The sequence below is a fragment of the Patiria miniata genome, unplaced genomic scaffold (assembly GCF_015706575.1).
Source record: "Patiria miniata isolate m_02_andy unplaced genomic scaffold, ASM1570657v1 HiC_scaffold_5, whole genome shotgun sequence".
NCBI classification, from domain to species: domain Eukaryota; kingdom Metazoa; phylum Echinodermata; class Asteroidea; order Valvatida; family Asterinidae; genus Patiria; species Patiria miniata.
Window position 1 is genome coordinate 10722591 of NW_024037072.1, and position 24219 is coordinate 10746809.

Sequence of the window (24219 nt, forward strand, 5' to 3'; positions counted from 1 at the left end):
AGTAAGGTTGTGAAATTTTTTTCGCAAGGCGTCGGACAACACCGAGTATACAGTGTTTATAAAATACATCAACGAAAGGCCAAACCCAATATAATGAGTTTTGGATAGATCAGGGGTATGGGTGAGTTATTCCCTTGTAAGAGGGAAGAATTAACTGATATTTCGGAAAGATTTCCATATACGAAGTTCACTAATTTTCCTCTGTATTGACTAACGAGCCCCCAGATAGCAATTTCATGTCATCAAAGTCAATTTGAGCAGTGAGAAAATACAAGCATTTTCTTAGAAAACACTTAGAATTTTTCAGTCCAATGTCATAGGGTTTGTACACAGGGTGTTGAGTGAACTTCGTATATGGAAATCTTTCCGATATTTCTCGCAACTTTTATAACTTACAAAGGCTTCAGACTTGGATATCAACTGTGAACAGTTTCTCAAGTATAGGGGAAGATTCGAAAATAAGGAATAACAGTAAAAGTAGAAATAAGTCATATAATTTTATTCAAGTATCAATGTGTATTCTTTAGTTTTCTGTAAATCATGGCAAACTTAATAGTTTTAAGTATGTTTTTACACAGGACAGTTAAGAGGACTCTTAGAAAGATTATTGGATGTCTCACATTTAGCATTTCGCTCTTAGCCTTGCCATTATATCTACATTGTACTTGTAGATGCATGATTCTAGGCAACCACATCTAGTACTGCCTAGCCTTATTTATGTATTGTTTTTTATCTTTAAATCACCTCATTTACAATGTGTTGCTTCCTACAGCCAAGTGCCGGTGTAATGTGAAACGTGGACTTGATGAAATATGGATTCACTGGTTAAATTGTGCAAAGTGAAGTTAATAGGACAGTGACAGGCCATGCGCGAGGGTTAGAGTCCATATAACGTGGAAGGGACTTGATTTCATAGGAGTCCAAATTTCACCTAACACCGGAAGTCAAGTAAAGTAGACGGCAAAGATGATAGCAATCATTAGGAGAAATCTTGTCCTGATCATGGGTTTACAAAATGTCTATGTGATGTGATCGAGCTAAATGAGTTGTTTGTCAGGAATTTTTATTTGGAGATTCAGGCCAAAATAGGGCCACTTCATCACATCACTTCATCACATCTCTTGGTGTTCCAACTTCCATAATTTTTGAACCAAAGATGGTATCAGCATGCGGTTTTCACAGCAGTAATGCTGAGATTGTGCTCTTTTGAAATCTGTAAAAAGAATGTTTTGACCAGGGTCGACAAACGACTCATGTAGCTTGATCGCATCACATATGTTTAAATGACAGACATCATGAAGAAAAAAAACTAGGCGTCTACCAGTATGACCAATTGACAAAACCCATGTTCCATGCCAACGTGAGTAATGTGACATAATTCGACTCGCTGATCCTCACAAATAGCCAGCGAATCTTGTACTTGGGGCCTCCTTAAACATAAATGAAATGAGAGTATATTTAAAATAAAACTAAAGTTACATTTATATACATATGTATATAAAAACCAACATGCAAGATGTCCGAGGGTGTCACTCTTGTTGCAAATGTGTTTTTAAGGTTGTGGTTATATACATGTACATTTGAGTCTTCTTTAACCAATTAGCACCTAGATTTATTGAATTACAATGTATTCACTGAAAATTCAATAAAACGATAGAGTGCTCAGGCGGTTTCAGGCACTACAAAGAGCAAAAGGCAGGGCGGTTTGGGGCGCTACAGTGACTAAAGGGTTCATACCAACTTTCTTACAATAAATTCTGGTAAATTCTTGATTTATTTGCAAATTCTGGTCTCATCCCTGCATTTATGTACACAATAGATGAGACTGGCGCTCCTCTTCATACAAAATTCAGAAGAAACTAACATTTTGGCGAGGTTTGGCCGAGGTTTGGCCAAGTTTTGTTAATGGGAGTCAGCTGAACTTGAAACAGTAGTCCATGGGCGTCGCCAGGATTTTTTCTAGAGGGGGGCAAAAAATTTTTTTTGCCAAAAAATGCTTGTATTTCTCAACACATTCTCGATTTATCAGTTTTAGAGGGGGGCAGGGACATTCCCCCCCCCCCCCCCCCCCCTGAACTCATTAAATTTACACCACTTTGTCTTCACGCCTCTTTTTCTTTTTTTTTCTTCTTTTTTTTTTTTCTTTTTTTTTTTTTTCTTTTTTTTTCTTTTCCAGGGGGGGGGGGGGGGCAAGTGCCCCCCCTTGCCCCCCCCTCGCGACGCCCATGCAGTAGTCTTAACTTTCCTTGCAGCACATTACTTATGTTCTGTTGAGATGTTAGCCTTACCCACCTACATATACATTCCTCAAATCCAACTTTAAGATTGAGATTTTGCAGGATTTAGTATAAATTGGAACCAGGCCATTATTACCAGCTTAATGTACCAAGGGACTTCAAACTCCATACACTTTGACATATTTTGGACGAATCGAAAATCTGCCTAAGTGTATGGAGTTTGAAGATTTTGCATGAATCAAAAAGTGTCCCAACTGTCGGCTACACGTCAATGAGCTTTCAAAGAAATTCTGTTCCAGCTTTATAACTATACAGGATGAATTAGGGTAATAAAAGAACTTTAAAATGGACAAATGTAGACTCTGGTGTGTAAAAACCAAGAGTGGGAAGGATCTCTTTAAGGTGAGGGCAAGGACATCAAATAGGATCAGGTCTGTGTGAAAAATGGCGGATGACTGTCTTTGTCACTGCTTGATTACAATGGTCTAGGTGCTGGGCCAGAAGAAAGGTTATGCCTGTATCAGACTGGCATTTGTTAGTCGTGCTGAACCAAATGATTCTGAACATGTGAATTAAGTACATAAAGGAGCCACTATGCTTAACCATCAGCTTTCATTAAGAATGACTCCAAAGTCTAGTTGATGGACAAAAATAATTAAGTTTACCCATCAAACCGGAGTCTAAGTGGGTTTACCTGACTCACTCCAAGACTATTTTATTCGAAGTGAGAAATCGTGTAAAGCAACAAAACATGCACCAAGAGTTGGGACGGGCTGAACAGCTAGTTGAACATGTATTTTGCTTGATAAGTATGGGCTATGAGCCCAAAGAGAGACACACAGGTATGTTTTGAAGAGTTACAGATAATTTTCTGTTCAGTCTTCATCAAATGTGATCTTCTTGCCCTGGAATGGCACAATTTTGGACTCCTCTTTGCGCTTCCTGCTGGCCTCCCAGGACGGATGAAGTGATTCTTTGGCGGCGGGTTTCTTCTGAGATGAAATGGTGGCAGAAGCGGGATGCTTCCCTTGAGTAGGGTGTTGCTTGGCTGCATGTCTGGACTGACTGGCTAATGGCTTGGCAGGCAGCTGCTTGCTCTGAGGTCTGGTGGGGAAAGGTTTCTTCCCAGTTTTTTTCTCTTGGGTATCTGAAGGAAGAAATTAAATCTCAAAATAATGAAACCATCCTTACTGGGTCACGATTTTTGTAACTTTCAAGCAAACACTGTCCTGGCAGGTGCACATATAGGCCAAACTTATCTATTCTCTGTGGATTTTTCACACAAGTACCCTCTTAACGGTGACAAGAAGAGTAACGAGAAGAGTAACAGACACTTAAAGGCCATTGCTGCTATGCCCCACACGGCACCCCTGTGTCCACATAATTGCTTTTTGCACATTCAGATGAAAAGCAGTTGTGCATTGTGTGTACTCCGTGCCATATACTTGCCAACCAATGTACAAATGATATGGCCCGGGCAATAGAAATTTTAAAAGTGGTCATGCAGTACCAATGCCATATTTTATGCTCCCAAGTTTTGTGCAAACTATATTTCTCCTCTTCTTTTTGATTCCAGATTCAAATTGCAGATTCAGTCTTCAATTTTGCCAGAAGGCTTTTGCACATTAAGCATGTTGTTTGATGAGATTTGAAGGTTTGCATGGATCGAAAATTGGTCCCAATTTCAATGCCATACCTCCGAGAGCATGTCTGGGCGGTAGGTCTGGGTGGCAGTTGATACCAGGAATCAATTTCTCCCCGGGGGTGTGTCTGACGGGGTTTGGCTGGTCCACCATGGGGATCTTGTGCCTCATCTTCTTTGCTGGTCCTTGGGTTTTCTCTTGAGCTGGTCTTGCTTTCGGCTGTTGCTTCTGAGGTGGCCTATGTTAACAGAATGATTTGAAATATTGAAAATCAAACGTTTCAATTTGACATTTACATGTATATACATATCAGAGGAATTAAAGGCATACACCGCCCACAATTTTGTGATCCTCTCCCCTGCAAAATACTAAATGAAATAAACTGGTTTTGGGGTATTTTTTTCAAGCAAACAACATTTTTAAAGAATTAAAAAAAATTGTGAACATTTTTGCATAGAAAAATTATAATAAATATATTTAATTTGATCAGTACTTAAGTCACTTTCCAGTGCAATCTGGTCTCTACCCTCACATGTACCCATTCATACTCCTGGGTGGAGAGATGCAATTGTAGTAAAGTGTCTTGCCCAAGAACACAAGCACTGTGTTCCCCGTCAGGGTTCGAACCCATGTACCATGGCACATGGGTTTGAGCACCATAACAACTGGACCACAGCACCCACAACAACTAAAGGGAATTATCCTAAAGATTCCTCCTGTATATCGTCCGTGTACCTGTTTTCGAGGCATCAAGTTTTCGAGGTTTGACCTTGTACACATGTTGTAGCGACGCACACGCACAGATTCGTACCACACAACCAGTTGATTTGTTGTGTGTGCGGTATGTGACCCACCGCCAGCCCAAAATAAATTGGAAACCGAAGGCTATGTCGGTGTTTTTCTCTTGCTTGAAATGAATCCTTACACCCTCGAAAACCGGTGCATCGTGGATATACATTGTTAAGGGAAATCTGTTGCACTTGCAACAGTATGCCATGGGGCACAAAATATGTGTATTTAACAAACTGTGAACAACCATTTTACAGAAAATAAGCATTCTTGACTCCTTTTAAAGCATGGTGTTGGTGAAACAAAATGCTTTTCAAAAACCAAGTCTGATTCCATCGCGCCATGGAACCAACTTCCTTTGTGGACCAGACTTCCTTCGGTAAATCATGGGCTCTTTGTCTGAAAAATAAGACAAATATTCCCAATGAAGGCCATGATGGCTACACTAACTTAGCTTTGTTTCTTTGCTTCATTGATTCTTTCTCTGTCGTCTGCAGCATCTCTGTGATGTCCTCATCCTGCATGCTGGATAAACTGCCAAGAAACGTGGAGTCCAATTTTCTCTTCCCAATCAAATGAGACTTTTCTGGAAGTGCAGCATCCTCCGAGATTCTGTGAGCATCCTCATCCTTGATTATTCTTTTCTCACCAACAAGCAGTTCCAATTGGACTTTATGTTTATGGGGAGAATGTTGGGCGCCTCTAACTTTGGATCCTAACAAATCATCGTCATCACTGTTGTCTTCGTCACGATCCATCATTTTCTTTATCATCAACTTCTCCAGAGAGTGCGCATCATCGTCGAATGTAACATCATCATTAATGTCATCGTTATTGCTATCATCGTCATGATCTTGCCCATCCAATGTCCTTAACTTCTTAGCAAATTTTGAGAATATTCATCATTATCATCATCATCATCCCCATCGTCCCCGTCATCATCTTGATCTTTCTTATCCAATGTTCTCATTTTCTTAAGAAACTTTTGGGAAACTTCATCACCATCATTATCATCATCATCATCTTTGTCGTCATCGTTACCATCATCGTCTTGATGATCAATTGTAGCAAACGTCCTCATCTTCTTAGCAAACTTTTGAGAAAATTTATCATCATCGTCATCGTCAACATTATCCATCTTATCTGCTGACACCATCCTCTCCAAGGTGACTTGATAATCTTCCTCCTCCTTCAGTCTGGCTTGGGCCTCTGACTCAAATTTGCCCTTGCGGAGACGCTTGTATTTCTTGCTTCCAGTCCTAAGAAAGTCCTTGGTAACCATGTCTGTGTTGGAAGAGAATTTGAAAATACCAATGTCACCCAGATGAATTTAAAAGTAGTCAACCTCTGCCGTACATGATAAACGGCAGTTTCAATCATTTAACATACACATGGGAAGCTCATTGGGCATATTAATCATTTCTGGTAATGAAACCAAGGATTCTTCAAAAGCGCCCTAGGCACTGTACGGTAGCTCGCAAGCCTGAAGAAACCTGTAGAGAGCAGACACTGAGAAGAAATTACAGTTTTTGAGGTAGGAGGAACGCCCCATAATGATATTCAAGGGGAAACCCACGAAATCAGGTAGGGACTGAAAATCCCATCCGCACATTGGCCCAGGCGGGATTCGAAGGCAAGGAAAGAACTATTATGCCAACTTGACTCCCTGATCAATGTATAAAACATCTTGCCTATTAAAGTGGACATTATAGTGCCTTTACTTACCCACAAGGCCCATTTTCAATCTCTTAAGCTGAAAAAAAGCCTATCATGGTTTAAAAAAAAGGTGCCTCCAAACTTCCATGTTCTAAAACTTCTGTTTCCCTCACACTTTGACTTGATTTGAAGTATTTTCAAATTGTATAAATAATAATAGGACAGATCAGTCTGATCATACCTTTGAACTGTGTCACCCTTTCTTGTATGAGTTTGTGGTAGATGATGCGTGCCAACACTCTATCCTGGGCGGAAGACTTTGGCTGATAACAGAAAGAGGACAATTGCACATTAAAAAGGCAAACATCTCAATTAAACTTTGGAGCAATCAATTGTTAATGTTGATATTGAATCAGCTGATGTAGCTAACTAGCTATTACATGTAAGTTGAAAAAGCACAATTGCAGCAATCTGGTGGTCAGGGTTCACTGCCAGTTTATGTGTCATCTTCTAAGTTTATGATTAAAAGGCCCATAACCAGAAGAAAGAGAGGATTGACATATACATGTACCCACTTTCGACCTGGCTCAACTTTTAACTGTTTAAGCAAGTACAATTTAATCTTACATGTGAAAACTGTCCCAAATTTTTTTTCAAGTACACTGTATATCTACAGGTACTTCGTCTGGTCCAGTTTGCAGTATGTATAGTATTGATTGCACACTTACATGTGTAAAAAAGAAGGAAAGATTCACTTAAAATTTCACCCCCACTCTGGACCACCAGATCATCATTGTAAGGGTTTTGGGGCTTGGTTTTCATATCCTTGTTCATATCGGAACTCTTTTGGGAAATGGTTACTGAAAACAAATTACCCGAAATTTTAGGGCCAGTTTTGTTTTCATCTCGAGGCGGCACACTTATGCTCGAGGGGGCATATTTATGTCCGCAAGAGGGGCACTTGGGTAAATCTGGGGGGGGGGGGGGGACAGATCTCCAGCTCACTTTTCCACACGTTGGAGCAGAGCAGATGTATCCTGAAGCAATGCAGGTAATTTATGCATGGCTACGCACAAACAACACCAGACTTGGACACAATGCATCCTCCAAAATCAACTGGCACATAAATGGCGAAGAGCCTCAATCCTCCAAAAATCTCCAAAACCGCCTGGTTGATTTTGGAGAATTAAGGAGGGTCAGTTTAATGCATACATTATTGAGGACTTCTTGCAGCGTCTTCTTCATTGTTGCAGCCTTCTTGGTGATTGTGTCTGGCTGGAGGTCCTTCATTGCTTCAATCTCTGCCACAAACCTCTCCACTCGCCTCTTGTTCTTGAGTATCTGCTGCTCTGAACCCCTGTTTAACAAGTTGGAAATGTTTAAAGAAATAATGGAGCTTTAAAAGTGAATTCCCTCTTGCAACAAATGTCAAATGCATTATTGTACATTGTGTATGACTTAAATCACACCATTCACTCTCGATACAGCATACATGTACATGTACCGCACATGTTCAACAACAAGAATTCAAATTATTCAAATGGGGGGAGGAATGTAATTCAAATTTAAATTCTTACTTTTTCTTTCGCAGCTTTGTAATGTGCCTTGTGAGAGAGTGTGTGATCAGCACTTTGACCCTTTTCACAACCTTCCTCATGCTCACAACCTGCAAGGGAGGATAAAAAATGTACATTGTCCAGAAAAGAAAATGTAAACATTTGTGACCATCATTCCTAAATGTTTGCAATACGCCCATTTTTAAAAACATATAGTTGAATATCATTAACCCTAACCCCCCTGAGGTGATTTATTAGGAGCCTTCCTCACTCTTACAAAATCCAACACCATATGGTAAACTCCACACCCAAACTGTTGTAATCTGATTATGGTGGTATGCCTGACCCCAAAAGCTAATGCAGTACTCACTCTTACAGATTCCAACAAAAAATGCAGTTGGATTTTGAAGGGTCGGGGGTGGTTTGGGTTAATCAAAGTTACTGAGAAAGTTCAACCAAAATTTACAAGATATGTTTAGCACCTAAACAGCAAAGATGTAGCCGAATGTGAGTGGAAAATAGAATGAATGAATGAATGGATGGGAATTGGATTTGACTGTAAGGCTGCATGCTCAGCGCACAATCTATATTGTAGCCAGCTTAGTTTTGTTTCGCATGTATTTTGCAAATTTTACAAAAAGAAAGATTTGTTTGTATCTTGAAAGATGCATTTTGGTCCTCATAAGGGGTAAGTGGGATATTTTGTACCAGGGGATAATACGACCACTTGTTATAAAGCACAAACATTGAGTCTAATGCCAACTTATTACTGCATACAATTTTGCAAAGTACATGTACATGTAAGTGAGTGGTCATGTTTATAAGTATTTTTTGCTGTCGACTGTCGAGCTTCACAACGTCCTTACATTACGTTGGCACACGCTCTGCATCCCACAAGATTTGAAAGACGCCAACATAACCATCCTCTACAAAAACACAGGGAACCGACGACTGCAACAATTACAGGGGATCTCTCTGCTGAGCTTAGCTGGCAAGGTCTTCTGCCGTGTGCTACTGCCTAGGCTGCAGGTCAGTGCCAACAAGATCCTTCCTGAGATTCAATGCAGCTTTTGCTCCCCTGGCTTTTGCTCATCTCGCTCTACCGGTGATGCGGTATTCTCTCTACAACAGATCCAGGAGAAATGTGTTACCCACTACATGTACATGTATGTGTTGTGTTCGACCTGATGAAAGCATTCGACCTCTAGAATCGGTCAGGCCTGTGTGTCACCCTGAAACATCTGGGCAGTCCAGACACCCTTCTTTCCATCCTGATAGGAATCATGAGGACATGAAAGCTACAGTCCAACACAACGGCTACGGCTCCAAATCCAGGAAGTTTGCCATTTATCAAGGTGTCAAACAGGGATGTGTGCTTGCTACACTGCTTCACACCCGCAGCTCTGGGAAGTTTTCTAACCACTCCCACCTCCATGCAAGAACAAAGATCGGAAGGGTTCTCATCCCTGAGCTCCTCCATGCAGATGATGCTGCCATTGTTGCACACTCCGCAGCTGAGCTCCAAGATCTCTGCAACTCTTTCGCCAAAGCATGCTCGGAGTTTGGCATGAAGATCAGCCTCAACAAAACAGTTGGTCTCTCTCAAGGGAATTCAGCTCCACCAATCATCTACAAATGTGCATCAATGGAGCAGCACTGAGTGTGGTAAACAAGTTCTGCCACCGTACCTCGGATCCACAATTGCTAACACCAACTCTCTGGATGCTGAGATTGACACTAGCATTGGGAAGGCTTCAACCACCTTTGGTCAACTTCGCTCCCGTGTGTCACAGTGTGGGACAATCAGGACCTTTCAATCAATCTGAAGTTCCGGGTGCATACGGCTTGCGTGCTGGGTGCCCTACTCTACTGCAGCGAGTCTTGGTCCATGTACAGCCGACAGGAGTGACGCTTAAACTCATTCCACCTCCGTTACCTTCACTCCATACTTGGCATCTCCTGGCATGATCGCATCCCGAACACCTCCATCCTTAAGATCACTGGAGCAACTGATATGTTCACCATGTTGAGAGTGCGTTGCTTTCGCTGGACTGGTCACGTTTGCAGACTGGATGATGGACGCCTTCCTAAGACCATCTTCTATGGTGAACTGACTGATGCCCCATGCTCTTGTGGTCACCCTAGGCTGCGCTTTAAGGATGTCCTCAAGCAAGACCTGGCTACTTTTGATCCCGGATGTACCTGGGAGACTGTTGCACTGCACTGGACATGCTGGATCGCAACTCCTGGCGCAGTTGGATCGCAACCCCTGGCATGCCTGGCGCTCTGCTAATCCACTCATTTAGTCTCTTCACAGAAATTGCGAAAAAGGCCGAAGTCATCGTTTACGATGGGACAGGCCATGATGATAAGATCTTGCTCTCTCAGTAACACTAGGAAGTGCTGGTTGTCCTTAACTGGACGAATCCTCCCCATGTGCATACAACAACAAATCACATGTTTAAAAATTAATTATTTGAAAATTTGAAAATAAAATTAAAAATCAAACATACATATAGCCTACAACATGCATGACTAGACCCACTAACTGGGGCGCTAGAACTCCTTTTTTGACATTTGGGATGTACCAAATGTCAAAAAAGGAGTTCTACTAACGCCCCAGTTGGTGGGTCTTATGCATGACATGAGAATAAAATGAATTTAAACGTGTATTATTAAGTGGAATAAAGCAATGCGTGTATCACTGCACAGTGCATTACGTATAATAACTGATGATGGGGGGAGTACATGTACTTCTAGAATTAAAAGGCTTCTCTCCGTCAGCTGACGGAGAAGAGCCTCCTAATTCTAGAAGTAATGGGGGAGGACCACATGTAAAATGGATAAATCATGTACTGGGCCGGCTGTTGTCCTTGCTCTATGATAATACTGTGGTAAAGACTAAACTAAAGTAAAGCATGTAAAGTAAGATGTGTGCATCATCATGATTTTGTTCTGTGATTTGTGTTCCATAAATTTTCCATCTGGCAAGGATGGGCATGGGATAAACTCCATCAATCCTTACCTCGTTGTTGAACTGTACTTTATCCATTTTGTATGGTGTGTTTTTAATCAAGTAATCAACGTATGAAGCTTAACAGTACACAACCAAAAGCAGACGACACCACCAGACACGACCAGCCATGCCAGCACGAGAAAGGTTTGTTTTTGGACATGTGCTATGCTGCATTGCTGGGGGTCACGTAAATATAGGTCGACACGTGAGGGCAGCAGTAAAGCGAGCCGTGTGATCGATGCGTGCATGCATTATGCATGTAAAACATGCCCACACCTACCGCTACAAAAATGTGATACGAATCCATGCATCTCTGATCACTTGAATTGTTCTGCCTTGTTTCATCACGCAAACCCCTTGGTTAGCCTAGTTTAATCGGAGGAAATATTGAGCAGGTAATGTGGATTTCTTTTGTTGAGATACGAAGGTTGATATTGTGCAAAATCTGTTCTCTTCCTGGTGTGTTTTGTGTGTGTAGGCCTAGGCCTATTTATTTTGTGTGTAAAATGTCGCCCAGTTTCCGGACGATTATTATATTTCTCACAAGTGTAGGCCTATGGCTATGCATTCTCACACAAATACAAAAGATATGGCGGTACTGCTGTGGGAAAGATTACCATGTCTGGCCATCACTTGTCACCCTGTGCACAAACTCTATGAGACTGGTCTGAACATTTCTAAGTGTTTTCTCAGTAGGCCTAGGCCTAAATACTTAAATATTTTCACTGCTAAATTGGACTTTTTAGGACATATTATCACTTTTTGATGGCTGATAGGTCACTGAGGTGAGGGGGAAAATCAGTGATGGCCAGATATGGGAATCTTTCCCTGCTGTGCTGTTGTCTGTTGATTGTTGTGCTTGTTTCAAACATTGTCTGTGCATGATGAGCCACGGAGTTATAATTGTAAAAATGTTTTTAGCTCATGTTAACAACAATTGCCAACATGTTAATAATGCTGAAATTTGCTATTTTGATGGAAGTCAACCGTTGCGCATTTGCATCATCAGTAATCAGTTGTCAACCGACTTCACTTGGACTTTTCTTTCCTTTATAAAAAAAATCAGAAAGATAGATTAGGCCTAAATCTGGAAAGAATGTTGGGAAAAAATGTTGCAACCTGACGCCCCTTTTTTCTTCATATCGATCATCTCAATGAAGGTCAGTCATTGCAAAAATGATGATAAGATATGAGTCTGGGACTGAGAAACATTTCCAATTTTGTTAGGAAATAACTTAAAAAACTTTCTTGACTCTCCAAGTGGCGTCAGGTTGCGACATTCTTTCCTTAAATCTACTTCAGTATAGTATAGAGTAGGATTTGATTTAAAATTAAAACAAGAAAGGGGTCATTCCATGTCAGACCAACGCACTTTTTTACCTCATGTCTTCCGATTTTGATAAAAATTGCTGTGCTTGTAGGTCCTGATGAGCAATGAATGCACACCAATTTTTGGTAGAAATATGTCAAAACCATGTTAATTTTTATTGAATATATGCGAATTTGGTATCAAAATAATAAGAATTGCATGCTCAAAGCAACTCTTTTGTCAAAATTAAATTTTGTGAAAAGGAGGTCACGTGACCTTTAATATGTTAAATGTTCATTTCTTTGACCCAATTTATGTAATCATGTATCATTCCGAAAATCAACGAAATGAAAATGACTCGATAGAGCATGTCTTCCTCTATCAGAATCTACTAAAAATCAATTGGGGTCTTCAAAATTTACAACTTTATGACTATTTTTGTACAGTTGGTGGGTTACAAATGAGTCAGTTTATAGACTTTACATGAGAAATCCACCAACACAACTTACTATTCTGTTTCTAAAGCTACTTAAATTAATCTTGGTTTGGGAATTTCTCTTGTTTAGGGCTGATGAGGTCTAAACCAGACTCATAATATAAATTATCAGCAGTGGCGCACCCAGGATTTTGCTTTTTTGTGTGGGGGGGGGGGGGGGAGCTCATAGCTTTTTGTTGTAAAATTTCTGTAGGAGATCAAAAAAAAAATCGACAACCTTGGAGGGGGTGGGTTCAAGCCCCTCGAGCCCCCCCCCCCCCCCCCCCCCCCCCACTGATAATTAGCTATCCCACAAGCGGTATTGGAATATGAAACAATGCAATGCTGCTGTGACCCATATGCCACCCGACACATTACATTATTCCGTGTTCCACGAGCCATATAACGCATTTATCTTCAAGCAAACTTGACGTCGTATGTGTACATTGCACGTGGTGAGGGATGTAGGTGCATAGTGTATCGGACCGTTCAGCAGCAAATAAAAAAGAACACAATACATACATGTACATGTACATTCGATATCTGGGGCGCAATATAGCTGTGCAGTATTATATCAAATCACACTGTTGCTATACATGTAGATGGACTAATCAGGGTCTAGGATTCAAGTTTGCTTGAACATAATACTCAATATCGCAATCAAGTTGCGCTTCTTGAAATTTAATGAGTCTCACAGACTTGGCAATTTTTTCCTTCCCTGATAAATTTCACCTGGATGTGTGTCAGCTGTACTGGGTCCGGGTAGTAAGCATAGAGCTGTTGCGTACCCTAAACAGTAACTGCTGATGACAATAGACTATCAAGCATTCGATGTCAAGTTTGCTTGAAGATAAATTTGTTAGCCCACTTGCGCTCGTGGAACACGGAATAATGTAGTGCGTCGGGTGGCATATGGGTCACAGCAGCATTGCATTGTTTCATATTCCAAGCGTGCTTGTGGGATAACTAATTATCAGTGGCACCCCGGGGTGGGTAATTTTTGTTTTTCAATCTTCTACAGAAATTTGAAAACAAACAAATTATGAGCCCCCCCCCCCCCCAAAAAGAGCAAAATCCTGGGTGCGCCACTGCTGATAATTTATATTATGAGTCTGGTTAGACCTCATCAGCCCTAAACATGAGAAATTCCCAAACCAAGATTAATTTAAGTAGCTTTAGAAACAGAATAGTAAGTTGTGTTGGTGAATTTCTCATGTAAAGTCTATAAATTGACTCATTTGTAACTAGGTACCAACTGACAAAAATAGTCATAAAGTTGTAAATTTTGAAGACCCCAATTGATTTTTAGTGGATTCTAATAAAGGAAGACATGCTCTATCAAGTCATTTTATTTTCGTTGATTTTCGGAATGATACATTAGTACATAAATTGGGTCAAAGGTCATGATAACATACAATTAAAGGTCACGTGACCTCCTTTTCACAAAATTTAATTTTGACAAAAGAGTTGATTTAAGCATGCAATTCTTATTATTTTGATACCAAATTCGCATATATTCGATGAAAATTGACATGGTTTTGACATATCTCTACCAAAAGGGTGGTATTTTACTCTAAAAATGTCCTTTTTTTGTGGTTTCTGCCCTGACCACATGGTAGGTCGGATCGGGCTAAAAATTGGTGTGCATTCATTGCTCATCGGGACCTACAAGCACTGCAATTTTTATCAAAATCAGAAGACATGAGGTAAAAAAGTGCGTTGGTCTGACATGGAATGACCCAAAGGTAAGAAAATGTATGCGCCTATCAATGGTTTGTTTATTGATATTATGAAATCCATTACAATCATACACAACGTTTCATTATTCCTTGTATTTTTTGTACAGGAATTGATGACTCTTCAGTGGAGCCAGCAGCACCAGGGCTTGTAGCTGAGCATCTGCAACCTAAGCTGTCTTGGTGTCCAACTTCAACCCCCCAACAATGGCCACCTCATCAGGCTCGGTCTCAGCCGACAGTCGCACGCGACTCCTGGGCACCTCAACGACCAATCAGAGCGTGGAGGACATGCACAACCTGAACATCCAGGACGAGTTTGATCCGTTTGACGCGTACGCTGAGACGGAGAAAACAGAGACAACGACGGTGGATGGCAACTTGGTTTCACCACCCCAGAATGAGTATGTTATGGTGCTGTTGTTCATTATTGGAACATTTTGGTCATTTTACCTCAGATTAAACCGGAGCATTACATAGCCCTATAAATGGGGCTTAGATACCAATTGCATCTGTACAGTGTATGCTGAACCTCACTGCCAGTTTGTCATCTATGGTTGAACCCTCCTTTTGTTTGATCAGTCACAGACAGTCAAAAAGTCAATCGTGTTTCCCTGCCCTGCCTTTTACACAGGCTAGTCACCAATATTTCATAAGGCACCGTGACTAGTCAGATTCCATCAACAGACACAAGCAGGTAACTGGTAGCGCAGCTGGCTTATCAATCTCCTAAAGATAAAAAAAACAGTTAGGCCTACATGTATATCAGGTTTCATAACAATTACAGCCAGTCAATCCTGCTTTATGAAGGCAGGGAGCACTCCACTGTTAAAAAGAATCACTTGATATATTTTGACTGCTGGGCTGGCCTTGTTGAAATTGCCAGCCAGAGAGGAAGGGTTAAATTAATACTTTCTGTTTTACAAGTTGGCCATTTTAAGATATTAACTTTCTGTGTAATTTCCAGAACATTTGGAACCAAAACAATGCTCAACATTTTCTTGGAAATCTCGGATATGTTTCACCCCCCCCCCCCCCCCAATATGCAAGTTCTCAATATCTTTTTTCATAGGTGGCAGTGGCTCTTGGTGTAGAGGCAGTCTTATATCTGTGCCCTATTAATAAGCATTACACGTACATGTAGTAGTCATTTTGCCTGACACATATTCTTAAAGTTGAGCCACATGATGTGCATCTTAGAAACCATCTCTGTCAAAGTAGTATAAAGCGTGTAAGTTGACCCCCAAAAGCCTGTGAGATTTTACAAGAATACAGCACATCCTTGCACCATGTATAGGTTCTACAACGTGTGTAACATCCTATTTTTTGCATTTATTTTGTGGTCTGACTGGGCCCATCCAATCAAGGGAAATAAATGGGTATTTCAAAAGCAAAGAAAGCATTACAGTTTACAAGATATGAATTGAAAAAAATGCGAATTGGAGACTATTATACAATTAAAAATGTTGACCTCAACTTCCGTTCAATCGGTCATACAATTGGGTAAATTCAAACTTGGGAGTCTGTGACTAGAGTTTGGTTGGTATTAAAACGTTCACAGGAAAAGCGAACGTGGACTGGCGAGACTTACACGTTCTATTGAGTACGAACACGTGACAAATGTATGGTACCATCCCGGTAATGATAAGAGTTCGTTAACAGTTGCACCATGTGACAAATCTCTTTTGTGAGTTTGTGAGGTTCTGAAAAGAACTGGGGGAACTTAACATTTTGAGCAGCATACTTCGTCTATGCTCTGCCGGTCATGAGGAGACAAATCATATCCCAGTAATGGCTTCTAATTGAGTTTAGTCTTTACTGATTAGTCTTTATTGACACTGACTTCGTTAATGTTAATACCCTAACCCTGCTGAATCCAACAGGATCCAACTATGTCACATACCCGATGGAGCCTGTTGGATTGAGCAATTAACCCCTTGTGTACATTCCTCGTGCAAAATGTTGGATTCAGCAGGCAACTGAACCGCATTATAATGCCATGTTGGACTCTGTTAGATTCAGTGGACAACTGAAAATGAGGCACAGTGGATTGAACAGGAAAGTCCGGTTGGACTCTGTTGGATTTAGCAGGGTAGTCCTGAGGAAGTACTAGGGGGTTAGGATTGATTGACTGATTGATTGATTGGATGTCTTCATTGCAGGTGGTATCATGGCTGCATGGATCGGACAACGGCCGAGATGAGACTTAAAGGTGCACGGATCGGTAGCTATCTAGTCAGAGAGAGTGAGCGTAAGCCTGGCTCCTATGTTCTGTCTTACCTTGGCGTCAGAGGAGTCCAGCATTTCAGGTTGGTATTCATTTCCTCTGTCTTTTACTCTTAGAAGGGAACAGTATCTGACTAGAAGTGTTGTACATGTAGTCGAGTACATTCTTGTTGGTTAGGCGAGTAAAAAGGAGGCGGGCGGGGAAAAGGAAGTGGGCGGGGACAAGAAAGTGGTTCATATTTTACTTGGCCTTATGAGTGCCAGAGTTGTAATCGAGTCAATCACATGTCAATCACATGTCAATCATATGTCGATCACATGTCAATCACATGTCAATCACATGTCAATCACAAGTCAACACAAGTGACAAGTTCAGCCACAAGTCCAGCCACAAAATGTTAAGGGGATGAACATTAACAAAGCCACGGCTTCATTCCAGTTCATTGGAATGACTTGTCTTGAGATTAGAAGACTTGTGATGGTTTTATGAGGACTTGTGATGAACTTGCTTACATCAATGAAGAGTTGTAATTGAATCTTGTACAGGTAAAACTATCAATCGACAGTCGACACTTGACAATTTGGGTTGTTTACCGGCTGTCCGCACTGGACTTAATTTGGTTAACTTGGACAACTGTCTTAGTTGGTTTAAACAAAATAAGTCTAACACAATGGTGGCTCAAGTTAGGTCCCAAGTAACCATGATACAGTGGAACGCTGCTATAATGAACATCGCGGGATCCACAGAAATTGTTCGTAATAGCGATCATTCGGTATAACGATTTCAAGCTGCCGGTGCTCCGGTACTCATTTTTCAATAAATAGCGCCCTTCAGAACTTCACCCTGCACGCCCTGGTACTTCTACATGTAGTTACCGAAAGATGACTTTGAACACGTGCCGACTATTGAATTACATGTATGTTATTACACAGATTGTGAGCTTACTACCGGTACCTACAGCAATGGGTGGTTATTATTCCCCTTCTATTCCTTTGGGGAAATAATAACCACTTTTCACTCTTCTGTTGACATTTTTCAACAGCAATATTCAGTACAGTTTGTACACAAAAATCAATAGCCAAGGACGATGTTCAGTATAGCCAAATGTTTGGTATAGCGGTGTTCGGTAAAGCGTTCCACTGTAACAGGTGACAAAACAATAAACAAAGTTATGGTCTATAGTGGAATCCAGCGACCAGTATTAGAAGCTTTTACTGCGGTGGTGTTACGCTCACGGGCATGCTGCACGCGTTCTTAAAGACGAAGCACGCGCATTTTGGTATTCCTATTGGTTGAAGGTGCCCGGAGAGCGCGTACCGGTACTACCCGAGTGCGACTCGCGTGAGCCTGTCGCCGCCGCAGAAAATGGTTGCCGCCAGATTTGTCTATAGTCAAATTGTCATCATAGTTGAGTTGAATAGCTTGTGAATTTTTCAAGACTAATTGTTTGGTGAGTTCTTGTGATGACTTGTGATGGCCTGTGATGACTTGTGGTGACTTCTTTACAACTCTGAGAATGTTTCCCATATGTTATCACAAATACAACTGATTGCATTCAATGGGGGTACCAATGCAGTTTGTGTTAAAGTTGTGTTTTGATAATGTTGGGAAAAACAAGAAATGGGTGAGGTTGTAAGTGAACCCAGTTTTGGCAAGAAAGTATTTAATCACTATGGCAGTAATTTGTCCGATCGTTTTTTTTTAACAGAAGAAATGAAAAAATTGCATTTAAATACATTGTACTTGTACAAGTGGGAAATTCCAATGATAAACAAAGGATCAATTTTATTTGCCCTGTCAATATGTGAGTCTGTATCAACATAATGTACAAGTCCCAACATGCATAATTTGTGTGTGTTTGTATGGATTCATACATGTACATGTACATGTACACTTGCAATTTCAACTGCAAGTTTGTACATGTATGTTGTAAAGATGATAACAAACTTTATGACCAGGAATGCAAACTGCATCCAACCAGTTCTACAAATGGCAAAGCTCGTAATGTCACACTCCTCAGGATCAACATGATCAAGGAATAGTGAGGTACAGTAATATAAACCTGGAGTTTGCGACAGTTTCGAGTTTGTAAGAAAAAGGATTTCAAATAGAAATGCACATACATGTATGTGACCCACTCCGCAAAAATGAGTCTGTTGTGGCAAAACTGACATTTTGAGTTAACTACATTAATAAACTGGGAATGAAATAAGCTTTCATTTGGTACATCACGGACCTCTCTAGGACGTTTGGTTGCATTGTTGTGCTTGTTTCATTCTGTACAGTTTTTGCAAAGCTAGAAGTGTCTCAATGGAGAAAAAAGGCTTTGAAAAATGACAAATACACTGTAACTAACCAAGAAAAGCACCAAAGATTCATAATTTTTTTTCTTTTTCTTAAAATATTTACATTTCTGTGTAAGATATTTGAACTAAAACTATCAAACAACCAAAATACAACAAAAACAAAAAAATCCAAATTTTGAGCAAATTTTTATTGTTTCAATTTCAAAATGGCAAAAGCTTGAATTCAAATTATGCGACATCAGACTCATTTTTGCAGAGCGGGTCACATATGTGAAGGTTTTTTATTTTACCTTTTTGGAATACAATCGCACTCACTGTTTAATTTGTTTTTATTATTTCAATGGTTTCTAGTGGTACAAGCATGACAAGCTACGTAGCTACGTAGCTAAGTTAATTCAAATCGAAACCAGCAATACTCTACATATTTTCATACATACCCCACATACATCCACTTTGTACTATACATGTAAATGTGTACCTGTTTAAATACAAGAACCAATAATTTTGAAGTATTAATTTCTCAGTAAAAGCTTCCAGCTGTTTTTAAATCAAGTAGTTACCGGTATCTACAATGTACATTGTACACGTACAATGCATACATGTACATGTACCTTCAAGGGAAAATACAACATTTGCAAACATCAAAAAATAAAACTACCAAATCATTTTGAAATACCTTGCTGGACTGTTAGTGAATGACAGTGTAAAGCATCCTGTAAAATCATGGCTCCTGGTATACTGTCATTTTCAAGAAAAGTGGTATTTTTGTATCAATTTCCAATGCTGATCGGCCGACCAGCGTTGGAAAAAACTGGCTTTTTTTCAAATACTGGCCCCAGTTGACCATTGTTTGCAATCGATTACACACCTATGAACGGGTACAAGCCAGCTAGACTGGTTCCCTGACCTTACAATTCCCCAATGTATGTAAACTGCTCTGTTTCTTCTTAAATGGAGTCAGGGAACCAGACTACAGGAAAATGATTGTTTTTCTTGGTTTTTGTAGCATTTTCGAACCCAAAACCTCAAAAAAGTCAGTGTAACTATATTTGCTATATATTTCCAACCCCCAATTCCATCCATTTCTGAAAAATTACAGCAAAAGCAAATGATGTATATTCCCTTTAACCGGAAAAACAAAAACACTGTCTTTGGAAGGAAAAAAAACACTCTTAAAATCTTGTTCCTACATGTACATGTACCTCATACATTTGAAAAAAAAAACGCATTGTGCATTTTAAACTTGGGGAAAATATTCTCATTGTGTATAATTTGCAAAGCATTATATGTTGTAGTGAATATTCGCCATGAATATTCATGACATTAAATTCACTTCATGCATGTACATGTACATGTATTTGCATATGAAGTGTGATCATGTTCCCGAAATAAATGCACAAATAAATCTATACATTTTGCTAGATTTAGAAATATTCATGGCAACATGTACATGTAGCATTTTCTGAAGTGTCTGGTTTGCAACGCTTACTGTCATGACTGTGTTGTTATTTTTTTCTCGCAAGATGACCATTAATGGTATTGGTTACAGATTTGGGGTTTGAGTGTTTACTGTGTTCAACAACTGCTTTATGCAGTATAGACTTGCGGTTTCCAGCCTACATGTACGTGTTCTGCTTGAATTTCTCTGACATTATATGACGGACTGGACAAGGAAGTAGTATTTGCCTACAGGAAGGGATTGGGAATGTCAACCACCCTATTGACAGGAACACAATGACCCAGATATTAATGAACAAAATTAATCAATTGACATCGCGATGCAAACATGTACCAGTACATTGTACTTGAACACAAGTTTACTCTACCAAAAAAAGTGTTGCACATGTTTAATTCATGCTGTTATCATATTACAAACTTATACATAGGCCTACTGGGTGAATAATAAATCCAAATTTTTAATGTACTTTTTTTTCTTTTTCAATGAATGTTCAACATACATACATTTCTTTTTCCCATTTTCAATGGTTTTGAGGATTAAAGGTTATGAACAACATTTGCAAACATCAAAAAACAAAAATACAATGTACCAAATTTTTATGGAATAACTTACAATGTACTTGACTGTAAGTGCATAATAGTCTTTAAGCCTCCTGTGAAATCATTGCACCTGGTGTGCTGTCATTATCAAGAAAAGTGGAATTTTTGTATTAATTTCCAATGATGGTCGGCCGACCATCGTTGGAATAAATGACTTTCTCTTTCCAATACTGCCCCAAATTTAGCAAATTACATGTAAGTTACATGTAGTCCATATTTTGTTTGCAATCAGTTACACATCTGTAAACGGGTACAAGCCAGCTACATGTAGTCTGGTTCCTGACCTGACAATTACCAGACATAAATTCCTCCATTTCGCCTGAAGTAGGGTCAGGGAACCAGACTACAAGAACATAGTTTTTTCTTGATTTTTTCAGCATTTACCGGTATTTATAAGCACAAAATTTTAACAGTTCATTGTAACAATATTTGCTTTAAAATCCTAACCCCCCAAATTCATCCATTTCTGAAAATTACAGCAAAATATATTGCAATGTACATTGTACGGAAGCATGACTGCTTATTTCAGTTGATGTACAATGTAGTGACTGGTAGGCCTATACAGGACATTCTGGGGGCCTGAATATGTACTCAAATGTACAGTGCTAACAGACACAAACAGACTGAAAACAGTATGGAAAGCTGGCTTAATACTTCTGGCTGACTGTATGGGTGGGCCGTCACCACGTTAAATAGGGAAGTTTCTTTATTACATGTAGGACCAAGTTGTGGGGACTTTCTGCTGCCCCCACAGCGTCTTCGGTCCCCATAGTACCATGGGACATCTCAAGTGTGGTTCCCAAAAATACGGAACAAGTATGTGTATACAGTTCATGTTGCATGTACATATTTGTGTATCATGCAACAAGCATTGGTTCCCGTACAAATTTTGTCATTGCACTGTATTGTTTGCCATATTAACATTGGAAACGTTTTAATGTGCAATACAAAAATAGAAAATTTAAAGTGCTTCCTTATCAATCTAGTGTCAAAAGTAACATGTAAAACATGTAAAAAAAAAAAAAATTATTTACTTTCACAATAAACGGGCATGCAACCTTTCCTCTAGTCAGCTGAGTTCCTCTTGTAAAGCTTACAATTTCCTCTTTTTGCAATGCCTGAATTGTGGCTTCATCCAAATGGTCATTGAACCCTCTAGTCATGGAATATATCATGAGCAATCAAACATAAATAATATGCAAACAAATAGGCCTATAAAAGAAATCCAAGTACCCGTGTAGTGTGAAATTTGGACTCTTTGAGATACGGACTCATTCATGTCATTATGTGTATTGCCCATGCCACCGGGAAGATTATCAAGAAAGTGACAGACCTGTCACGTGTGAGAGTTACCGTCCATATACATCATGTACACGTAAGGTAAAACAGACCGGATTTCATAGGAGTCCAAATTTCAGATGACACTGTACTGCATTCCTTGTGCTACATGTGTACATAATACAATTATATTTCCGAATTTCATCCCAAACAATGGATTCCTGTTCTAAATTGGTTATTTTCTAAATACCAGTAGAAGAGTTATTCACTGTTGAATTAGCCATCGATCAGCCGAAAAAAAGCTTCTTAACAAATATCAATTTAATGGCTGGCAGACAATAAGTCCAGTTCTTGTGGGATTTGCCGGTTCTGGCCCCACAATCAGTAGTGATAATGTACGGACTCTGCTGGCAAAGCTGAGCTGTTTGTGCCCAAAACAAAAACCTTTTTTTTCAGACTGTTGCAGACATCCCACAAAAAATGAAAAAATAAATGGTTGGAACAAAACATTCAAGTTGAAAATTTATTAATTAAGAGAAAAAATATGTAATTTGTTGGAAAGCACAGGGGATACAACTTGAATTGAATCCATCATTGATGACCGAGTACATGTAGGCACGCTTGGCTTTAGCCGACCCATTTTCCCTGTTACCCCGTTTTTATCAACATCATGCTGTGATAAATTGCAAGTCCTTCGGAGAGCCGCCCTCCCCCATGCTTTTTGTGCAATCCTGGAATTGCTCTCTAATAAAATTGTGTCAGCGTGACATCCACTGATGAGAATTTTTTTGTGTCAGTTTCATTCTGGTCATTTATAGGGTTGGTTGAGCATATGTACATGTATACATGTACCGTACATGTGTTAGAGGGAAGATACAACATTTGCAAACATCAAAAAACGAGATGAGCAAATTATCACGAAATATCCTACAGGATTGTCAGGGAATGACAGTCCAAAGCATGCTGTAAATTCGTGGCTCCTGGTGTGCTGACATGTTCAAGAAAACTTGTACTTTTCCAATGCTGGTCGGCCGACCAGCGTTGGAGAAAACTGGTTGTTTTCAAAAACTGCTCCTAATTTTTCATGTTGAGTTATTCCGCATTTTCTTTGGAATTGTTTCTTCAGTCTGTGAAATGGTACAAGCCAGCTAGACTGATTCTTTAACCCTACAATTTTCCAAAGTCTATAAATTGCTCCGTTTCATCTTAAGTGGGGTCAGGGAACCAGACTTCAAGAACATGGTTGGTTTTCTTGGATTTTACAGCATCTCCGAACCCAAAACGTGAAGCAAGCCAGTTTAACAATATTTTCTATAACATACTAATCCTCCCAATCCAAGTATTTTTGAAATTTGCAGCAAAAGCAAATGTTGTACATTCCCTTTAAACATGTTAAAGGTGGAGTGCATGTACATGTAGATCATTTGCAGCCATCCAAAAAGTAACTGACGAAATTATTGTTATAAAGCTTACATGTATTTGGTTTAAAGATGGTAATGACACTACGCGTAAATTCCCTATGAAATTATTTCTTCTGGCATGCTGTCATTTTGAAGAAAATGTTTATAAAGATCATTTCCAAAGATGAGTCAAGTGACACATTTTTTGGAAATTTCCGTTAGTAAAAATAATAAAACACAAATAAAACTTGTAAGTTAACTGTTGAAAGTCAATTTTGGTGAAATAATTCATGCTCCTGCTGCTAAGGTTGTGAGTTCATTCAAAAAGTACACGAATGGATGAACACGATTCATTTCAAGCATGGGACTGCAGAAACTAGAGAGCTACATGTAGTGCCTTTGCAGCTGTGGATTATTAAATTAAAGAACGTTTGTAAATATTTCAAAAACACTTTTTTTCATTGTAATTCATTTTTTAAACAACTTTGTACATGTAGGTTGTTTGAAAAGACAAATCCAAGATTTGATAAGAA

General features: G+C 39.6%; 2 protein-coding genes across 2 annotated transcripts in view; one reads left to right on the forward strand and one right to left on the reverse strand.

The window, feature by feature from the left end:
• Positions 1–2275: 2275 nt before the first annotated feature.
• LOC119741780 (serum response factor-binding protein 1-like) lies at positions 2276–11060 on the reverse strand. Its single transcript, XM_038217676.1, has 8 exons — positions 10907–11060; positions 7903–7991; positions 7538–7682; positions 6567–6648; positions 5583–5953; positions 5120–5475; positions 3934–4118; positions 2276–3384 (listed from the first exon to the last, which is right to left on the reverse strand). Exons 1-8 carry the CDS (start codon positions 10931–10933, stop codon positions 3113–3115), a joined length of 1527 nt encoding a protein of 508 aa, XP_038073604.1. The 5' UTR covers positions 10934–11060; the 3' UTR covers positions 2276–3112.
• A 65-nt stretch (positions 11061–11125) lies between these two features.
• The window catches only part of LOC119741779 (ras GTPase-activating protein 1-like), a 39695-nt gene continuing 26601 nt past the window's right edge, over positions 11126–24219 (forward strand). The window contains exons 1-3 of the mRNA XM_038217675.1: positions 11126–11292; positions 14528–14821; positions 16580–16726. Of these exons, the coding sequence (XP_038073603.1) occupies positions 14625–14821; positions 16580–16726 (344 nt within the window). The 5' untranslated portion in view covers positions 11126–11292; positions 14528–14624. The remainder of the gene's footprint in view (positions 11293–14527; positions 14822–16579; positions 16727–24219) is intronic.